Source organism: Trichosurus vulpecula, chromosome 6 (assembly GCF_011100635.1).
Source record: "Trichosurus vulpecula isolate mTriVul1 chromosome 6, mTriVul1.pri, whole genome shotgun sequence".
In the NCBI taxonomy this organism is placed as follows: Eukaryota; Metazoa; Chordata; class Mammalia; order Diprotodontia; family Phalangeridae; genus Trichosurus; species Trichosurus vulpecula.
This window is the reverse complement of record NC_050578.1, coordinates 181,422,321-181,439,600: the sequence shown is the minus strand read 5'-3', so window position 1 is coordinate 181,439,600 and position 17,280 is coordinate 181,422,321. Positions and strand designations below refer to the sequence as shown.

General features: G+C 37.2%; 1 protein-coding gene across 1 annotated transcript; it reads left to right on the top strand.

The window, feature by feature from the left end:
- The first annotated feature begins 13,890 nt into the window (after positions 1-13,890).
- Positions 13,891-15,224, top strand: LOC118854060 (elongation factor 1-gamma-like). Its single transcript, XM_036764369.1, has one exon. It carries the CDS (start codon positions 13,908-13,910, stop codon positions 15,222-15,224), a length of 1,317 nt encoding a protein of 438 aa, XP_036620264.1. The 5' UTR covers positions 13,891-13,907.
- The last annotated feature ends 2,056 nt before the right edge of the window (positions 15,225-17,280 follow it).

Here is a 17,280-nt window from a genome sequence, read left to right as displayed (position 1 = left end):
AAAGGTAAGTAACATAGTGTTGATCTTGGCAAAAGTATTATGTATTATCATTCGGTTAAAAGTAATATGTAACATCACTTTAAATTTTATGAATTTTTAACTTTTAAACTTTGAGTTCTAAATTCTTTCTCCCACACATTGGGAGGAAAGGCAATATGATGCCCATTATACATGTGAAGTCAAGCAAAACATATTTCCGTATTAGATATGTTGGAGAAAAAAAGAGAAAAAGTAAAAGCAAAATTGCTTCTATTTGTAATCAAATTTAATCAGCTCTCTCTCTGGAGGTGGATAGTATTTTTCTTTACATTTTTAGCTATAATTTAGTATTTTATTTTTCCCCAGTTACATGTAAAAATAATTTATAACATTCATTTTTAAAACTTTGAGTTCCAAATTCTCTCCCTTCCCCTTCCCCAGTTCCCTTATTATGAAGTCAAGCAATTTGATATAGGTTATACATGTATAGTCATGCAAAATACATCCATAATAGTTATGTTGTGAAAGAAAACATAGAAGAAAGCTCAAGAATAATAAGATGTAAAAAAGTATGCTTCAGTCTATGTTCAGACACCATCAGTTCTTTCTCTGGGGATGGATATCATTTTTCATCACAAATCCTTCAGAGTTGTCTTGAATCATTGTATTGTTAAGAACAGCCAAGTCATTCTCAGCTGATCATCTTACAATATTGCTATTACTTTGTACACAGTGAATTTCACTTTGCATCAGCCCTTTCCTGGTTTTTCTGAGAGCATCCTGCTCATCATTTCTTATAATACAATAGTATTCCATCATAATTAGATACCATGATTTGCTCAGCAGTTCCCCAAGTGATGGACTTCACCTCAACTTCTAATTCCTTACTCCAAGAAAAGTGCTGCTATAAATATTTTTGTACATATATGTCCTTTTACTTTTTGTTTTTTTTAATCTCTTTTCGGATACAGACCTAGCAGTGGTATTCCTAAGTCAAAAGGTTTGCATGATTTTATAGCCCTTTGGGCATAGCTCCAGATTGCTCTACAAAATGGTTGAATCAGCTCACAACTCCACCAACAATGCATTAAATTCTCATTTTTTTCCCACATCCCCACCAACATTTGTCATTTACCTTTTCTGTCCTATTACCCATCATTTCCCTGATGTCATGTTCTTCTTTGAAAATGAAAGACAAACACAACCTATGAGTAGACTGAGCTGCCTGAAAGGGGACCCAGCTAGTTGGGTAACTCAGCTCATTCTTTCCCTCTCCCTCTTCTTCTCCTTCTCCTTCTCTCCAAGGTAAGGTAATTTTTGATGACCAGAAGGCACCGCTTAACTTGGGGTTTACTGGCTAGATTTCTTTCTTCCTTCCTCCCTCCCTCCCTCCCTCCCTTCCTTCCTTCCTTTCTTTCTTTCTTTCTTTCTTTCTTTCTTTCTTTCTTTCTTTCTTTCTTTCTTTCTTTCTTTCTTTCTTCCTTCCTTCCTTCCTTCCTTCCTTTCTTCATTTCTTCCTTCTTTCTTTCTTTCTCTTTCTGTTTGCCTTTCTTTCCTCCTTTCTTTCTTTCTCTTTCTTTCTTTCTTTCTTTCTTTCTTTCTTGCTTTCTTGCTTTCTTGCTTTCTTGCTTTCTTACTTTCTTTCTTGCTTTCATTCTCTCTTCTTTCCCTCCTTCCTTCCCTCCTTCCGTCCTTCCTTCTTTCCTTCCTTCTTTCCTTCCTTCCTTCCTTCCTTCCTTCCTTCCTTCCTTCCTTCCTTCCTTCCTTCCTTCCTTCCTTCCTTCCATCCTTCCTTCTACCCAGTTCACTCTGAAGCGCATAGATTGGACCACAATAAGCCCTGCCAAGCTCCACTTAATGGCTGTATTTTGGGCCCTGCTGGCTTAGAGTGAATGTCAATGGTAACTTTCTCTTTGAAACAGCAACGCTGAGGGTCTTCCCTTCCAAGCTTAATTATTTTTCCTTTTTTTTCTAATTAAAGGGACATCCCTTGACTCACTTACATTTACTGAATGGGTGTTACCTTACTCTACTTGAGTACATGAAAAGGCCTGTGCCTTAAAGGGCCAGGGTCTCCCATTGCAACCTGTATCATCTCCAGTCATCCTGACGAATATCTGGTCACTGGACCCAGATGGCTCTGGAGGAGAAAGTGAGGCTGGTGACCTTGCACAGCCCTCCCTCACTCAAATCAAAGTCAACTGCAAGTCATGTCATCATTTCCCTGATGTCATGGTCCTCGTTGAAAATGAAGAACAAATATAACAACAACAACAACAACAATGGCAACAACCTATTACCCAGTCTAATAGGTATGAGGTAGTACCTCAGAATTGTTTTAATTTACATTTCTCCAATCAATAGTGAGTTAGAGTACTTTTTCATATGGTTATAGATAGCTTTGATTACTGCATTTGAATACTGATCATATCTTTTGATCCTTTATCAAGTGGCTTTTACTTTCAAAAATTTGAACTCAGTTTTATATATGTCTGAGAAATGAGGCTTTTATCAGAGAAACTTGCTTCAAAATTTTTGTCACAGTTACTGTTGTTGACTGTATTTCCCTCCATCCTATCCCTCACCCTTTTTATTCTGTTTTCTCTCTCCTTTCACTCTTTTCCTCCTAAAAAGTGTTTTGCTTCTGAGTACCCCTTCTCCCCCAATCTGCCCTCCTTTCTGTCATCCTTTCCATTCTCCTATCCACTTCCCCTCCTATTTTCCTGTAGGGTAAGATAGATTTCTATACCCAATTGAGTGTGCATGTTATTCCCCCTTTGAGCCAACTCTGATATGAGTAAGGCTCACTCACTCCATTCCCCCCTTCTCTTCCTCTGCACTGTAAAAACTTTTTCTTGCCTCTTTTATGTGAGATAATTTACCTCATTCTTTTCTCTTTCTCACTTTCTCTTTCTCCCAGTACATTCCTCTCTCACTCCCTAATTTTATTTTTTAGATATAATTCCTTCATATCCAACTCACACCTGTGCCATCCATCCATCTGTCTATCTATCTATTTATCTATCTATCTGTCTATCTGTCTGTCTGTCTGTCTATCTATCTATCCATTCCTTCTAACTACCCTAATAAGAGAAAGATCTTATGAATTACAAATATCATCTTCCCACATAGGAATGTAAACAGTTTAAAATTATTAAGTCCCTTATGATTTCACTTTCCTGTTTACCTTTTTGTGCTTCTCTTGAGTTTTGTATCTGAAAGTCAAATTTTCTATTTTCTCATCGAGAATGCTTTGAAAGTCCTTGATCTCACTGAGTGTCCATTTTTCCCCTGAAGGATTATATTCAGTTTTGCTGGGTAGATGATACTTGCTTGTAATCCTAGCTCCTTTGCCCTTCAGAATATTGTATTCCAAGCCCTCTGGTCTTTAATGTAGAAGCTGCTAAATCTTGTGTTATCCCGACTGGCTCCCCTGTACTTGAATTGTTTCTTTCTAGCGGTTTGCACTATTTTCCCCCTGACTTGGGATGTCTGGAATTTGGCTATAATATTGTCAGGATTTTTCATTTGGGGATCTCTTTCAGGAGGTTATTTGTGAATTGTTTCACTTTCCATGTTACCTTCTGTTTCTAGAATGTCAGTACAGTTTTCCTTGATAATTTCTGGAAAGATGACGTCTAGGCTATTTTTTCTTATCATGGTTTTCAGGAAGTCCAATAATATTCAAATTCTATCTTATGGATCTATTTTCCCGGTCAGTTGTTTTTCCAATAAGAGATTTCTCATTGTCTTCTATTTTTCATTCTTTTGTTTTTGTTTTATTGTTTCTTTATTTCTCATGGAGTCACTAGCTTCCATTTATTCCATTCTAATTTTTAAGGAATCATTTTATTCAGTGAGCCTTTGCACCTCCTTTTCATTTGGCCAAAGTAAGATTATATAGTCTGAGGTATTGTTTTATGCTGTTTGCTCATTTTCCAGCCAAATGAACTTTTAACTCTTTGTTAAGGTAGGACTCTGCTTCCAATGTGGAGAATGTACTGTCCCAAGCCTCAGGGGTTTTGTGCAACTGTTTCCAGATATACTTGTAGGGACTTATAAATGTTCAGTTCTTTCAAGGTGGTGTGATCAAAGGAGAGGTGTTTACTCCTCTCCTGCCTGTGCGCTTGTCTGTGAGTGACCACAAGTAATCTTTTCTGCCCTGGAACTGTGAGGAGGACTCCCTCTCTACTGCTGCCACAAGGTCTGCCATGCCAGTGCTCCTCCTCACCCTGGAACTGTGATCCAGATCTAAGTATGGGCAAAACAACAAAGTTCTGCCTCAGTGCTAGCAAAAAGACACCTGTAATCTCCTTCTGATCATTTCTTCAACCTGCTTACCCTCAGTGGCCTGAAAGCTCCAGAGGCAGCCTTTGCAGCTGCTGATTCAGTCACTCTCAAGGCCTGCTCCTGGTTTGCTGGGGCCAGGGCTGTGCTGGTGGGGCCTGAGGTTCTCCCTCATCCTGGTGCAAAAGATCTTTCCTGCTGACCTTCTAACTTGTCTTTGGTGACAGTGGACTGAGAGGTCTGGAAAGTGCCATTGCTATCAGTGGTTCAGTTGTCCTGAGGCCTGCTCCTGGTGCTTGCTCTTTGCTGGTGTGGCCTGTGTTGGACTGCACTCCTGCCTCACCCTGGTGCAACAGACTCTTCCTGCTGATCTTCTGACTTGTCTTGGCTAGAAATTTGTTTTGATTATTTTTTGTGGGTTCTACTGCTCTAGAATTTGTTTAGAGTAATATAGAGCTCTCAAGAGAGTCTCTGCCTATACTCTGCCACCTTGGCTCTACCTCTGATAGTATTATTCATCATAAATCTTTTGGAATTGTATTGGGTCATTGTCTTGATCAGAGTAGTTAAATCTTAACAGACATTCATCATTACGGCATTGCTATTACTGTTTATAATGTTCTTTTGATTTTCCTCACTTCACTTTGTAAGAGCTCATACAAATGTTCCTAGGTTTTTTTCTGAAACCATCCTGCTCATGATTTATTATAGAATACAATACTATTCCATCACAATCATATACCACAATTTATTCAACCATTTCTCAAATGATGGAGATACCTTCAATTTCCAATTACTTGCCACCAGAAAAGAGCTGCTATAAATATTTTTGTACATATAGGTCCTTTTTTCTTCTTGTTAATCTCTTTTACATACAGATCTTATATTGGTATAGCTAGGTCAAAGGGTATGCACAGTTCTATAGACCTTTTGACAAAGTGTTCAAATTGTTCCCAGAATGATCGGACTAGTTCTCAACTTCACTCACAGTACATTAGCGCACCTATTTTTCCACATCCCTTCCATCATTTTTCACTTTCCTTTTCTGTCATGTTAGCCAAGTTGATAGGTATGAGGTTGTGTCTCAGAATTGTTTTAATTTGCATTCCATAGTCATTAGTGATTTAGTATGTTTTCTTTTTACTATATTTTAGTATTTTTATGGTACTTGATAGCTTTGATTTTTCCTCTGAAAACTAGCTATTCATATCTTTGATCACTCATTAATTGGGAAATGACTCTTATTTTTTTTAAATTTGGCTCAATCCCTGATATATTGAGAAATGAGGCTTTTTGCAGAGAAACTTGCTGTAAAACTTTCCCCAGTGTCTTGCTTTCATTCTAATTTTGTATGCATTAGTTTTTTGTTTTTGTTTTTTTGCAAATTTTTAAATTTAATGTAATAAAACTAGGTATTTTATTTCCTATAATCCTCTCTGTCTCTTGTTTGTAATAAACTTTTTCTTTATCCATAGACCTCAATGTAATTTTTTGCTTTCTCCCATAATTAGCTCATGATATCACCTTTTATATCTGAATCATGTACTCATTTTTCCTTACCTTGGTATCCAGTGTGTGATGATAATCGATACCTAGTTTCTGATAAACTGCTTTCCAGGATTCCCAGCATTTTTTTAAAGTATGGAGTTCTTGACCCCAAAGCTTAGATTGTTGGGTTTATTGAACACTAGATAACTATGGTCATTTACTACTGTTTGTTGTGTTCCTAATCTATTCTGCTGATTGACCAGTGGAAGATTGTTTTGAAGATTACCCCTTTGTATTAGAGTTTGAAATCTGGTACTGCTAGACTGCCTTCCTTCACATTTATTTTCATTGATTCTTTTAATATTAACCTTTTGTGATTGCATTATTTTTTTCTAGTTGTTCAAATTTGTAGCTCTATAATTCTTTAGTAATTTTATTGGTATAGCACTGGATATATAAATTAATTTAGGTAGAATTGTTGTTATATTATTGGCTTAGCCAACACCCAAGCATTTAAAATTTCTTTATTTATATCTGTATTTGTGAGAAAAAATGTTTTGGATTGTGTTCATATAGTCCCTGGGTTTCTTTTTGCCAACAGACTCCCAAGTGGTTTATATTGTCTGAAGTTATTTTAAATAGAATTTCCCTTTCTATGTCTTCCTGATGTGTTTCATTATGAATATGTAGAAATGCTGATGATTGATGTGGATTTATTTTATAATTTGCAACTTTACTAAAGTTGTTTAATGCTTCAGCCGTCTTTCAGTTGATTCTCTAGGGTCCTCTAAGTATACCATCATGTCACCTGCAAGGAATGTTGGTTTTATTTTCTTATTACCTATTCTTTTTCCTTCAGTTTTTTTCTTATCTTATTACTAGTATTTCTATTATGAAATTGAATATTGGTGTTAATAATGGATATCCTTGCTTCACTTCTGATTTTATTGGTAAGGTTTTGGGTTTATCCCCATTACAGATAATGCTTACTCTTGCTTTGAGATGGATATTACTTATTATTTTAAGAAAGGCAATTTTTGTTCCTATGTTTTCTACTTTTTTTTAAAGGAATGGGTATTATTTTTGTCAGAAGTTTTTTCTGCATCTCTTTATTTATGCTATGATTATGCTGTTTTTATTGTTGATATAGCCAGTTATGCTTATAGTTTTCCTAACATTGAACCAGTCCTGCATTCCTGGTGGAAATTCCACTTGATTATAGTGCATGATTTTTTGTGATATATTGCTGCAATCTTCTTATAATTTTATTTTATTTTTTGCATCATTATTCCTTAGGGAAATTGACCAATAGTTTTCTTTCTCTTTTTTAGCTCTCCTTAGTTGTGATATCAAAATCATTTATGTGTCATAGAAGGAATTGGGCAGGACTCTTTACCTATTTTTAAAAATAGTTCATATAGAATTAGGATTACTTGTTTCTTAAATTTTTGGTAGAATTCACTTGTAAATCCATCTGGTGCTTGGTGGGTGTGGGTGTTTTGGGGAGCTCATTAATGGCTTGTTCAACTTATTTTTCTAAGAAAGATTTATTTAACTGTTATGTTTCCCATTCTGTTAACCTAGGCAACTTATATTTTTGTAACGATTCACCCATTGCACTAGATTGTTAGATTTATTGACATGCAATTGTGCAAAATGCACCCTAGCAATTGCTTTGATTTCATCTTCATGTCATGTGAACTCACCTATTTCATTTTTATATTGGTAATTTGGTTTTCTTTCTTTTTCTAAAAAATCAAATTAATAAAAGGCTCATATATTTTATCATTTTCCATAAAACTATCTTCTAGTTTTTTATTATTTAATTTTCTAACTTTTAATTTTATTAATACCTCCTTTGATTTCCATTTTGATATTTAATTGGGGATTTTTAATTTGTTCTTTTTCTAGTTTTTTTTGGTCGTATACACAATCCATTGATCTGTTCTTTCTCTCTTTTATACAGGCACACATTAATAGATATAACATTTACCCTAAGTAATACGTTGGCTGCATCTCACAAATTTTGAAATGTCTCATAGTTGACATTCTCTTTAATGAAACTGCTGATTGCTTCTATGATTTTTTTCCTTGACCTATTCATTCTTTAGGATGGCAGTATTTAATTTCCACTTAATTTTAATTGATGGTCCAATGGCTCTTTATTGAATGTAATTTTTATTTCATTATGGTGTGAAAAGGGCACATTTAATGTTCCTGCTTTTCTGCATTTGTTTGTGAGATTTTTATATCTTAATAAAGGATCAATTTTTGTTAAAGTGTCATGTACAGCTGAGGAGAAGGCATGTACCTTTATGTTCCCATTCAGTTTTCTCCATAAGTCTATCATATATAACTTTTCTAAAATTCTATTTCTGTTCCAGATTTTTTTCTTTCTTTTTATTCCAGCTGGAAATTCTTTTTAAAAAAAATCAATTAATTAATTAATTTTTAGTTTTAGTTTATAACATTCTGTTCCTCAAGTTTTTGAGTTTCATATTTTCTCCCCCTTCCTCTCCTCCCCCCACCGAAGATAGCATGCAATCTGGTATAGTTTCTACATATACCTTCACACTAAACATATTTTCACAATAGTCAAATTGTAAAGAAGAACTATAACCAGTGGAATAAATAGTGAGAAAGAAGAAACTAACCAGAAACAAAAATAAAAACAAACAAACAAAAGAGAGCAAATAGTTTGCTTCAATCTGCATTCAGACTCCATAATTCTTTCTCTGGATGTGAATTGCTTTTTTCATCATGAGTCTTTTGGAGTTGCCTTAGAACCTTGCATTGCTGAGAAGAGGCAAGTCTATCAAAGTTAGTCATCAGAGATACTGTGTGTCTGTAATCATGGATATTGTTCTCCTGGTTCTGCTCCCCTCACTCAGGATCAGATCATATAAGTCTTTCCAGGTTATTATGAAGTCTGTCTACTCCTCATTTCTTATAGCACAATAGTATTCCATTACATTCATATACCACAACTTGTTTAGCCATTCCCCAATTGATGGGCATCCCCTTGATTTCCAGTTCTTTGACACCACAAAAGAGCTGCTATCAATATTTTTGTACATATGGGTTATTTTCCCACTTGTATGATTTCTTTGGGATACAGCCCTAGAAGTGGTATTGCTGGGTCAAAGCATATGTAAATTTTTATAGGCCTTTGGGCAAAGTTCCCAATTGCTCTCCAGAAATGTTCAATCAGTTCACAACTCCACCAACAATGCATTAGTATTCCAATTTTCCCATATCCTCTCCAGAATTGATGATTTTCTTGTTTTGTCATGTTAGCCAATCTGAGAGGTGAGATATTTCTCTAATCAATAGTGATTTAGAGCATTTTTTCATATGCCTATACATATCTTTAATTTCTTCCTCTGAAAACTGCCTGTTCTTATCCTTTGACCATTTATTGATTGGGGAATGACTTGTGTTCTCATACATTTTACTCATTTCTCTGTATATTTTAGAAATGAGGCCTTTATCAGAAACAGTGGTTGTAAAAATTCTTTCCCAGTTTTCTGTTTCCCTCCTAAACTTGGTTACATTGGCTTTGTTTGTACAAAATCTTTTCAATTTAATGTAATCAAAATTAACTGTTCTTCATTTTATATCACTTTCTATCTCTTGTTTGGTCATAAATTCTTCCTTTCTCCATAAATCTGACAGCTAAACTATTCCTTGCTCTCCCAGATTGCTTATAGTATCAGCCTTTATATCTAAATCCTGAACCCATTTTGAATTCGTTTTGGTAGATGGTGTGAGATATTGGTCTATGCCCATTTTCGGCCATACTATTTTCTGGTTTTCCAAGCAGTTTTTGTCAAATAGTGACTTCTTATCCCAAAAGCTAGACTCTTTGGGTTTATCAAAGAGGAGATTACTATAGTCATTGACTACTATGTCTTGTGTACCTAACCTATTCCAATGATCCACCACTCTATTTCTTAGCCAGTGCCAAGTAGTTTGAAAGACTGCTGCTTTATAATACAGTTTAAGATCTGGTATGGCTAGGCCACCTTCCTTAGCATTTCTTTTCATTTATTCCCTTCATATTCTAGACATTTTGTTCTTCCAGATGAATTTGGTTATTATTTTTTCTAGCTCTATAAAATAATTTTTGGTAGTTTAATTGGTATGGCACTAAACAAGTAAATTAATTTAGGTAAAATTTTCATTTTTGTTATATTAACTCGGTCCAACTATGAGCAATTGATGTTTTTCCAGTTATTTAGATCTGACTTTATTTGTGTGAAAAGTGTTTTGTAATTATATTCATATAGTTTCTGGATTTGTTTTGGCAGGTAGACTCCCAAAGAGTTTATAATGTCTACAGTAATTTTAAATGGAAATTTTCTTTCTATCTCTTGCTGTTGGGCCTTGTAGTAACATATAGGAATGCTGAGGATTTATGTGGGTTTATTTTATATCCTGCAACTTTGCTAAAGTTATTTATTATTTCAAGTAGTTTTTTTACTTGATTCTCTAGGAGTCTCTAATTATATCATAAGATCATCTTCAAAGAATGATAACTTAGTTTCTTCTTTGCCTATTCTGATTCCTTCTATTTCTTTTTCTTGTCTTGATTATGCTAACATTTCTAGTATCATATTGAATAACAGTGGTGATAATGGACATCCTTCTTTCACCCCCAGTCAAGCTTATCCCCATTACATATAACGCTTGCTGATGGTTTTAGGTAGATGCTATTTAACATTTTAAGGAAAGTTCCATTTATTCCTATTCCCTCTAGTGTTTTTAATAAGAATGGGTGTTGTATTTTGTCAAAAACTTTTTCTACATCTATTTAGATAATCATATGGTTTCTGGTAGTTTTGTTGTTGATATGATCATTTATGCTAATAGTTTTTCTAATAATGAACCAACTTTGCATTCCTGGAATAAATTTTGATCATAGTGTATTATTCTCAAGATAAGTTTCTATAATCCTTTTGTAATATTTTATTTAAAATTTTTGTATCTACATTCATTAGAGAACTTTATCTGTAATTTTCTTTCTGTTTTGACTCTTCCTGGTGTGGGTATCAGTACCATATTTGTGTCATAAAAAGAATTTGGTAGAACTCTTTCTTTGCCTATTTTCCCAAATAGTCTATTTAGGATTAGAATTAAATGTTCTTTAAATGTTTGATAGAATTCACTTGTAATTCCATCTGACCCTGGAAAGTTTTTCCTAGGGAGTTCATTGATGGCTTGTCCAATTTCTTTTTCTGAGATGGGTTTATTTAAGTATTTTACTTCCTCTTTGGTTAATCTGGGCAATTTATATTTTAGTAAATATTCATCCATTTCCCTAAGATTGTATTTATGGGTGTACAATTGGGCAAAAATTCTAATTATTGTTTCAACTTCCTCTTCATTGAAGGTTAATTCACCCTTTTCATTTTTGATACTGGAAATTTGGTTTTCTTCTTTCTTTTTTTAAACCAATATGACTAAAGTTTATCAATTTTAATGGTTTTTTTCATAAAACCAGTTCTTAGTTTTATTTATTAGTTTAATAGTTTTCTTGGTTTCAATTTTATTAATCTCCCCTTTGGTTTTCAGTATTTGTAATTTGGTATTTAATTAGGGACTTTCAATTTGTTCTTTTTCTAGCTTTTTCACTTACATGCCCCATTCATGGATCTTTTTTTTTTTCTCTATTTTATCTGTGTAAGCATTCAGAGATATAAAACTTCCTCTAAGAACCATTTTCACTGCATCTCATAATTTTTGGTATGTTGTCTCATTATTGTCATTCCCTTGAATGAAGTTATTGATTGTTTCTATGATTTGTTGTTCAACCTACACATTCTTTAGGATTAGATTGTTTAGTTTCCAATTAATTTTTAGTCTGCCTTTCCATGGCCCTTTATTACATATAAATTTTATTGTGTCATGATCTAAAAATGATGCATTGACTATTTCTACCTTTATGCACTGGTTTGTGAGATTTTTATGTCCCAGTACCTGGTCAATTTTTGTGTATGTGCCATGTAATGCTGAGAAAAAAAAAAGTATATTCCTTTCTATCCCCATTCAGTTTTCTCCAGAGGTCTATCATATCTACATTTTCTAAAATTCTATTCACCTCCTTAACTTCTTTCTTATTTATTTTGAGGTTGGATTTATCAAGTTCAGTGAAGGGGAGTTTGAGGTCCCCCACTAGTATGGTTTTGCTGTCTATTTCTTCCTGTAACTCTCTTAACTTCGCCTCTAGGAATTTGGATGCTATACAACTTGTTGCATATATATTAAGTAATGATATTACTTCATTGTCTATGGTGCCTTTTAACAGGATATAGTTTCCTTGCTTATCTTTTTTTATTAGATGCATCTTTGGTTTTGTTTTGTCTGAGATTAGGATTGCTACCCCTGATTTTTTTTTTTTTACTTCAGCTGAAGTATAATATATTCTACTCCAACCTTTTACTTTTACCCTGTGTGTATCCCCCTGTTTCAAATGTGTTTCTTGTAAACAACACATTGTAGGATTATGGTCTTTAATCCATTTTACTATATGTCTCTTTTATAGGAGAGTCCATCCCATTCACATTCACAGTTAAGATTACTAACTGTGGCTTTCTCTCCATTGTATTCCCCCACACCCCGTTTATGCTTTTATTTCTCCCTTCTACCTTCCTCCCTCAGTAGAGTTTTGCTTTTCACCACCACCTCCCTCAATTATCCCTTCCTACTAGCCCCCCTCCCTTATCTTACACTTTCCCCTTACTACTTCTTCCTTCCCTTCTAACCACCACCCCTCTTTGTTTTCCCCTTTCTCCTTTCCCCACCTAATGCCTGTAGGACAAGATAGATTTCTATACTTAACAGAGTATGTTATCCCCTTTTTGAATCAAATCCAATGAGTAAAGCTGAAGCAGTGCTCATCTCTGTCCCTTCTTTCCCTCTACTATAATTTTTTTTTGTGTTTTTTTCATGTGATGTAATTTACTCCTTTTTGCCTCCTCCTTTCCTCTTCTCCCAGTTAGGGAAATTGGTCTGTAATTTTCTTTCTCTGTTTTGAGTCTTCCTGGTGTAGGTATCAGTACCATATTTGTGTCATAAAAAGAATTTGGTAGGACTTCCTTCATTGCCCATTTTCCCAAATAGTCTATTCCAGGATTTTTCCTGGGGCAATATTCTCTAGGTTTTTCAAGGTTAACAAGGGGGGAATGAGAGCATTTACTTTACTCTACAATCATGGCTCCTGGAAGTTCAAGTATGTGACTTCTGTGTGGACTGATATCCCCGGGAGTAGGTACTGCCACTGCCACAGGCCCTGCACTTCTGTCTAACCCTGTTCTGAGAGACCCTCATCCTGTGTTGAGAGGTTTGGGGATCACTACTGATACCAGTGATTGAGTTCACCAGGGCCGGGATGCTTCTGCTCTGCTATTGCTGAGTCTCCCCAGGTGTAGCCTATGTACTCGCAGACTTTTTTCTTATTTATTTTTGGTTAGATTTATCTAGTTCTGAGAGAGGAAAGTTGAAACCTTTCACTACTATAGTTTTACTGTCTATATACTTCTGTAACTCATTTAACTTTTGTTTTTTAAAGATTGAGTTATTTCAGTATTTTTTTTTTACAAATATTCATCAATTTCACCTAGATTTTCAGTTTTACTTCCATGTAAGTGAGTAAAACATCTAAAAGATTGCTTTAATTTCATCTTCATTTGTGGAGCATATAACTATTTAATTTTTTATTTCTTTTTTTAATCAAATTAATCAATGGATTATGTATTTTTTATAAAACCAGCTCCCTTTTAAAAATTGCTAATTCACTGCATTTCTTGCTTTCAATTTTTTAAATCCCTCATTTGATTTTTATGATTTCCTTTCTGGTGTTTAATTGGGGATTTTAAATTTGTTTTATTTCCAGTTTTTTTTAGTTGAATGCCAAATTTATTGATCTGCTCTTTCTTTTATTCATGTACACATTAAAAGATATAAAATTCCCCCTGAGTACTGCTTTTGCTGCTCCCCACAAATGTTGAAATGTCTCATTGTCTCCTTAATGAAATTATTATTGTTTCTCTGATTTGTTGTTTGACCCATTCCTCCTCCCCTCCCCGCCCACCAGGCCGAACTCACTTTGCGGCAGTGCCGATGTCCCCACCCCCTTTCTCTGCGGAATCACCATGGCGGCCGGGACCCTGTACACATACCCTGAAAACTGGCGGGCCTTCAAGGCCCTCATTGCTGCACAGTACAGTGGGGCCCAGATCCGCGTGCTGTCCGCACCTCCCCACTTCCACTTTGGTCAGACCAACCGCACCCCCAAATTCCTCCGAAAATTTCCTGCAGGCAAGGTTCCAGCGTTTGAGGGTGATGATGGGTTCTGTGTGTTTGAAAGCAACGCCATTGCCCACTCTGTGAGCAACGATGACCTTCGAGGCTGTACTCCGGTGGCAGCTGCCCAGGTGATCCAGTGGGTGAGGTTTGCTGACAGTGACATCGTTCCTCCAGCCAGTACCTGGGTGTTCCCCACCCTTGGCATCATGCACCACAACAAACAGGCTACAGAGAACGCAAAAGAGGAGGTGAGGTGGGCTCTGGGGCTGCTTGACGCCCACCTGAAGACTCAGACTTTCCTGGTGCGGGAGCGTGTGACTCTGGCTGACATCACAGTTGTGTGTACCCTCTTGTGGCTCTACAAGCAGGTTCTAGAGCCTTCTTTCAGGCAGGCCTTTCCCAACACCAACCGCTGGTTCCTCACCTGCATCCACCAGCCCCAGTTCCGGGAGGTGTTGGGAGAGGTGAAGCTCTGTGAGAAGATGGCACAGTTTGATGCTAAAAAGTTTGCTGAAAGTCAGCCTAAGAAGGAGGCCCCAAGAAAGGAGAAGGGACAGCGAGAAGAGAAACAGAAGGCCCAGGCTAAGCGGAAGGAAGAGAAGAAGGCGGCCACAGCCCCTGGCCCTGAGGAGGAGATGGACGAGTGTGACCAGGCTCTGGCTGCAGAACCCAATGCCAAGGATCCCTTTGCCCACCTTCTCAAGAGTACGTTTGTGTTGGATGAGTTTAAGCGAAAGTACTCCAACGAGGACACACTGACAGTGGCCCTGCGGTACTTCTGGGAGCACTTTGATGGTGACAGCTGGTCCCTGTGGTATGCCGAGTACCGCTTCCCTCAGGAGCTCAGCCAGACCTTCATGAGCTGCAACCTCATCACTGGAATGTTCCAGCGCCTGGACAAGCTGAGGAAGAACGTGTTTGCCAGTGTCATCCTTTTTGGCACCAACAATAGCAGCGCCATTTCTGGAGTCTGGGTTTTCCGGGGCCAGGAACTTGCCTTCCTGCTGAGTCCAGACTGGCAGGTAGATTATGAGTCCTACACGTGGCGTAACCTGGATCCTGGCAGTGAGGAGACCCAGAACATTGTCCGAGAGTACTTCTCATGGGAGGGGGCCTTCCAGCATGTGGGCAAGCCCTTCAATCAGGGCAAGATCTTCAAGTGAACGTCCCCTCTGCTACCACCTAGTTGCCCGCTTCCTCCTCTGCAGGGAGGTGCCAGTCATTAAACGAAGCTGAACACAGAAAAAAAAAAGAATTAGATTATTTAATTTCCAATTAACTTTTGAAAATTTTTTTATTTAATATTTTTAGTTTTCAACATTGATTTCCACAAGATTTTGGGTTACAAATTTTCTCCCAATTTCTACCCTCCCCTACCCCAAGATGGTATATATTCTGATTGCTCCATTCCCCAGTCAGCCCTCCCTGCTGTCACCCTACTCCCCACCCCCCTACTTTCCCCTTACTTTCTTGTAAGGCAAGATAGATTTCTATACCCCATTGCCTGTATATCTTATTCCCCAGTTGCATGTGAAAACAACCTTTTTTTGAGCATTCGCTTTTAGAACTTTGAGTTCCAAATTTTCTCCCTTCTTCCCTCCCCACCCACCCTCCTTGAGAAAGAAAGCAATTCAACATAGGCCATGCATGTATCATTATGCAAAACACTTCCATAGCAGTCATGTTGTGAAAGACTAACTGTATTTCCTCTATCCTATCTTGTCACCCTTTATTCAATTTTATCCCCTTGACCCTGGCCCTTTTCAAAAGTGCTTGCTTTTTGATCATCTCTTCCCCACTCTGTCCTCCTTTCTATCTTCCCCTCTCTCTTATCGCTTCCCCCCCTACTTTCCTGTAACATTCCTAGGAGTTTTCTTGGGATCTTTTTCAAGAGGTGATTGGTGGATTCTTTCAGTTTGTATTTTACCCTCTGGTTCTAGAATACCAGGGCAGTTTTCCTTAATAATTTCTTGAAAGATGATGTCTAGGTTCTTCTTTTAATCGTGGCTTTCATGTAGTCCAGTGATTTTTAAGTTATCTCTCCTGGATCTATTCTCCAGGTTAGTGGTTTTTCCAATGAGATATTTCACATTATCTTCCATTTTTTCATTCTTTTGGTTCTGTTTTCTAATTTCTTGATTTCTTATAAAGTCACTAGCTTCCACTTGCTCCATTCTAATTTTTAATTTTTAATTTTCTTCAGTGGTCTTTTTGACCTCCTTTTCCATTTGGCTAATTCTGCCTTTCAAGGCATTCTCCTCATTGGCTTTTTGGAGCTCTTTTGCCATTTGTGTTAGTCTATTTTTAAGGTATTATTTTCTTCAGTATTTTTTGGGTCTCCTTTAGCAAGTTATTGACTTGTTTTTCATTATTTTCTTGTATCACTCTCATTTCTCTTCCAAAGTTTTCCTTTACTTCTCTTACTTGCCTTTCCAAATCCTTTTTGAGCTCTTCCATGGCCTGAGACCAATTCATATTTTTCTTGGAGGGTTTTGATGTGGGTTCTTTGACTTTGTTGACTTATTCTGGCTGTATGTTTTGATCTTGTCACCAAAAAAAAAAATCAGTAGTCTGAGTCTTTCACTGCCTGACCATGTTCCCAGCCAACTACTTGACCCTTGAGGTTTTTGTCAGGGTATGACTGGCTTCAGAATGGCAAGTGCTTTGTCCCAAGCTTATGGGGGTTGTGCTGCTGTTTTCAGAGCTATTTCTACATTGCTAGCTCTGCCACAGCAGCCCTCCTCCTTCCCCAAGAACTGCCAACCAAGACCACAGCCCAGATCCAAGCAGGGCTGTCTCTGTACCAGCAAAGTACTCTCTGAACTCCGACACTGATCCACTGCTCGATTCTTCCCCCTGGGTCTGGGGCTAGAAGCAACTGCAGCTGGAGCTCTGGAAGCAGCTATAGGAGCTTCCTGTTGCTGCAGCATCTGAGCTGCACCACCTCCTCCACCCCGTGGCCTGAGGCTGACCACACACTCCTCTCACCCTGTTTCAGCAGTTTTCCCACTGACCTGCTAAATCTTCTTTGGTGTTTGTAGGTTGAGAAGTCTGGTAGCTGCCATAGCTCTGTGATTCTGGGCCCTGTGGCTTGCCCTGCCCAATCTCCTCTGCACCTGGTCTCTCCTGGTGTGTCCCACGCTGGGCTGCACCCCACTCCCAGTACAGTGTGATAGACCCTTCCCATCAACCATCCAGGCTATCTTGGGCTGGAGACCT

What these genes read in the sequence shown, in the direction of transcription:
- LOC118854060 (XM_036764369.1), top strand. Translation starts at nt 13,908, where the DNA reads ATGGCGGCCGGGACCCTGTACACATACCCTGAAAACTGGCGGGCCTTC.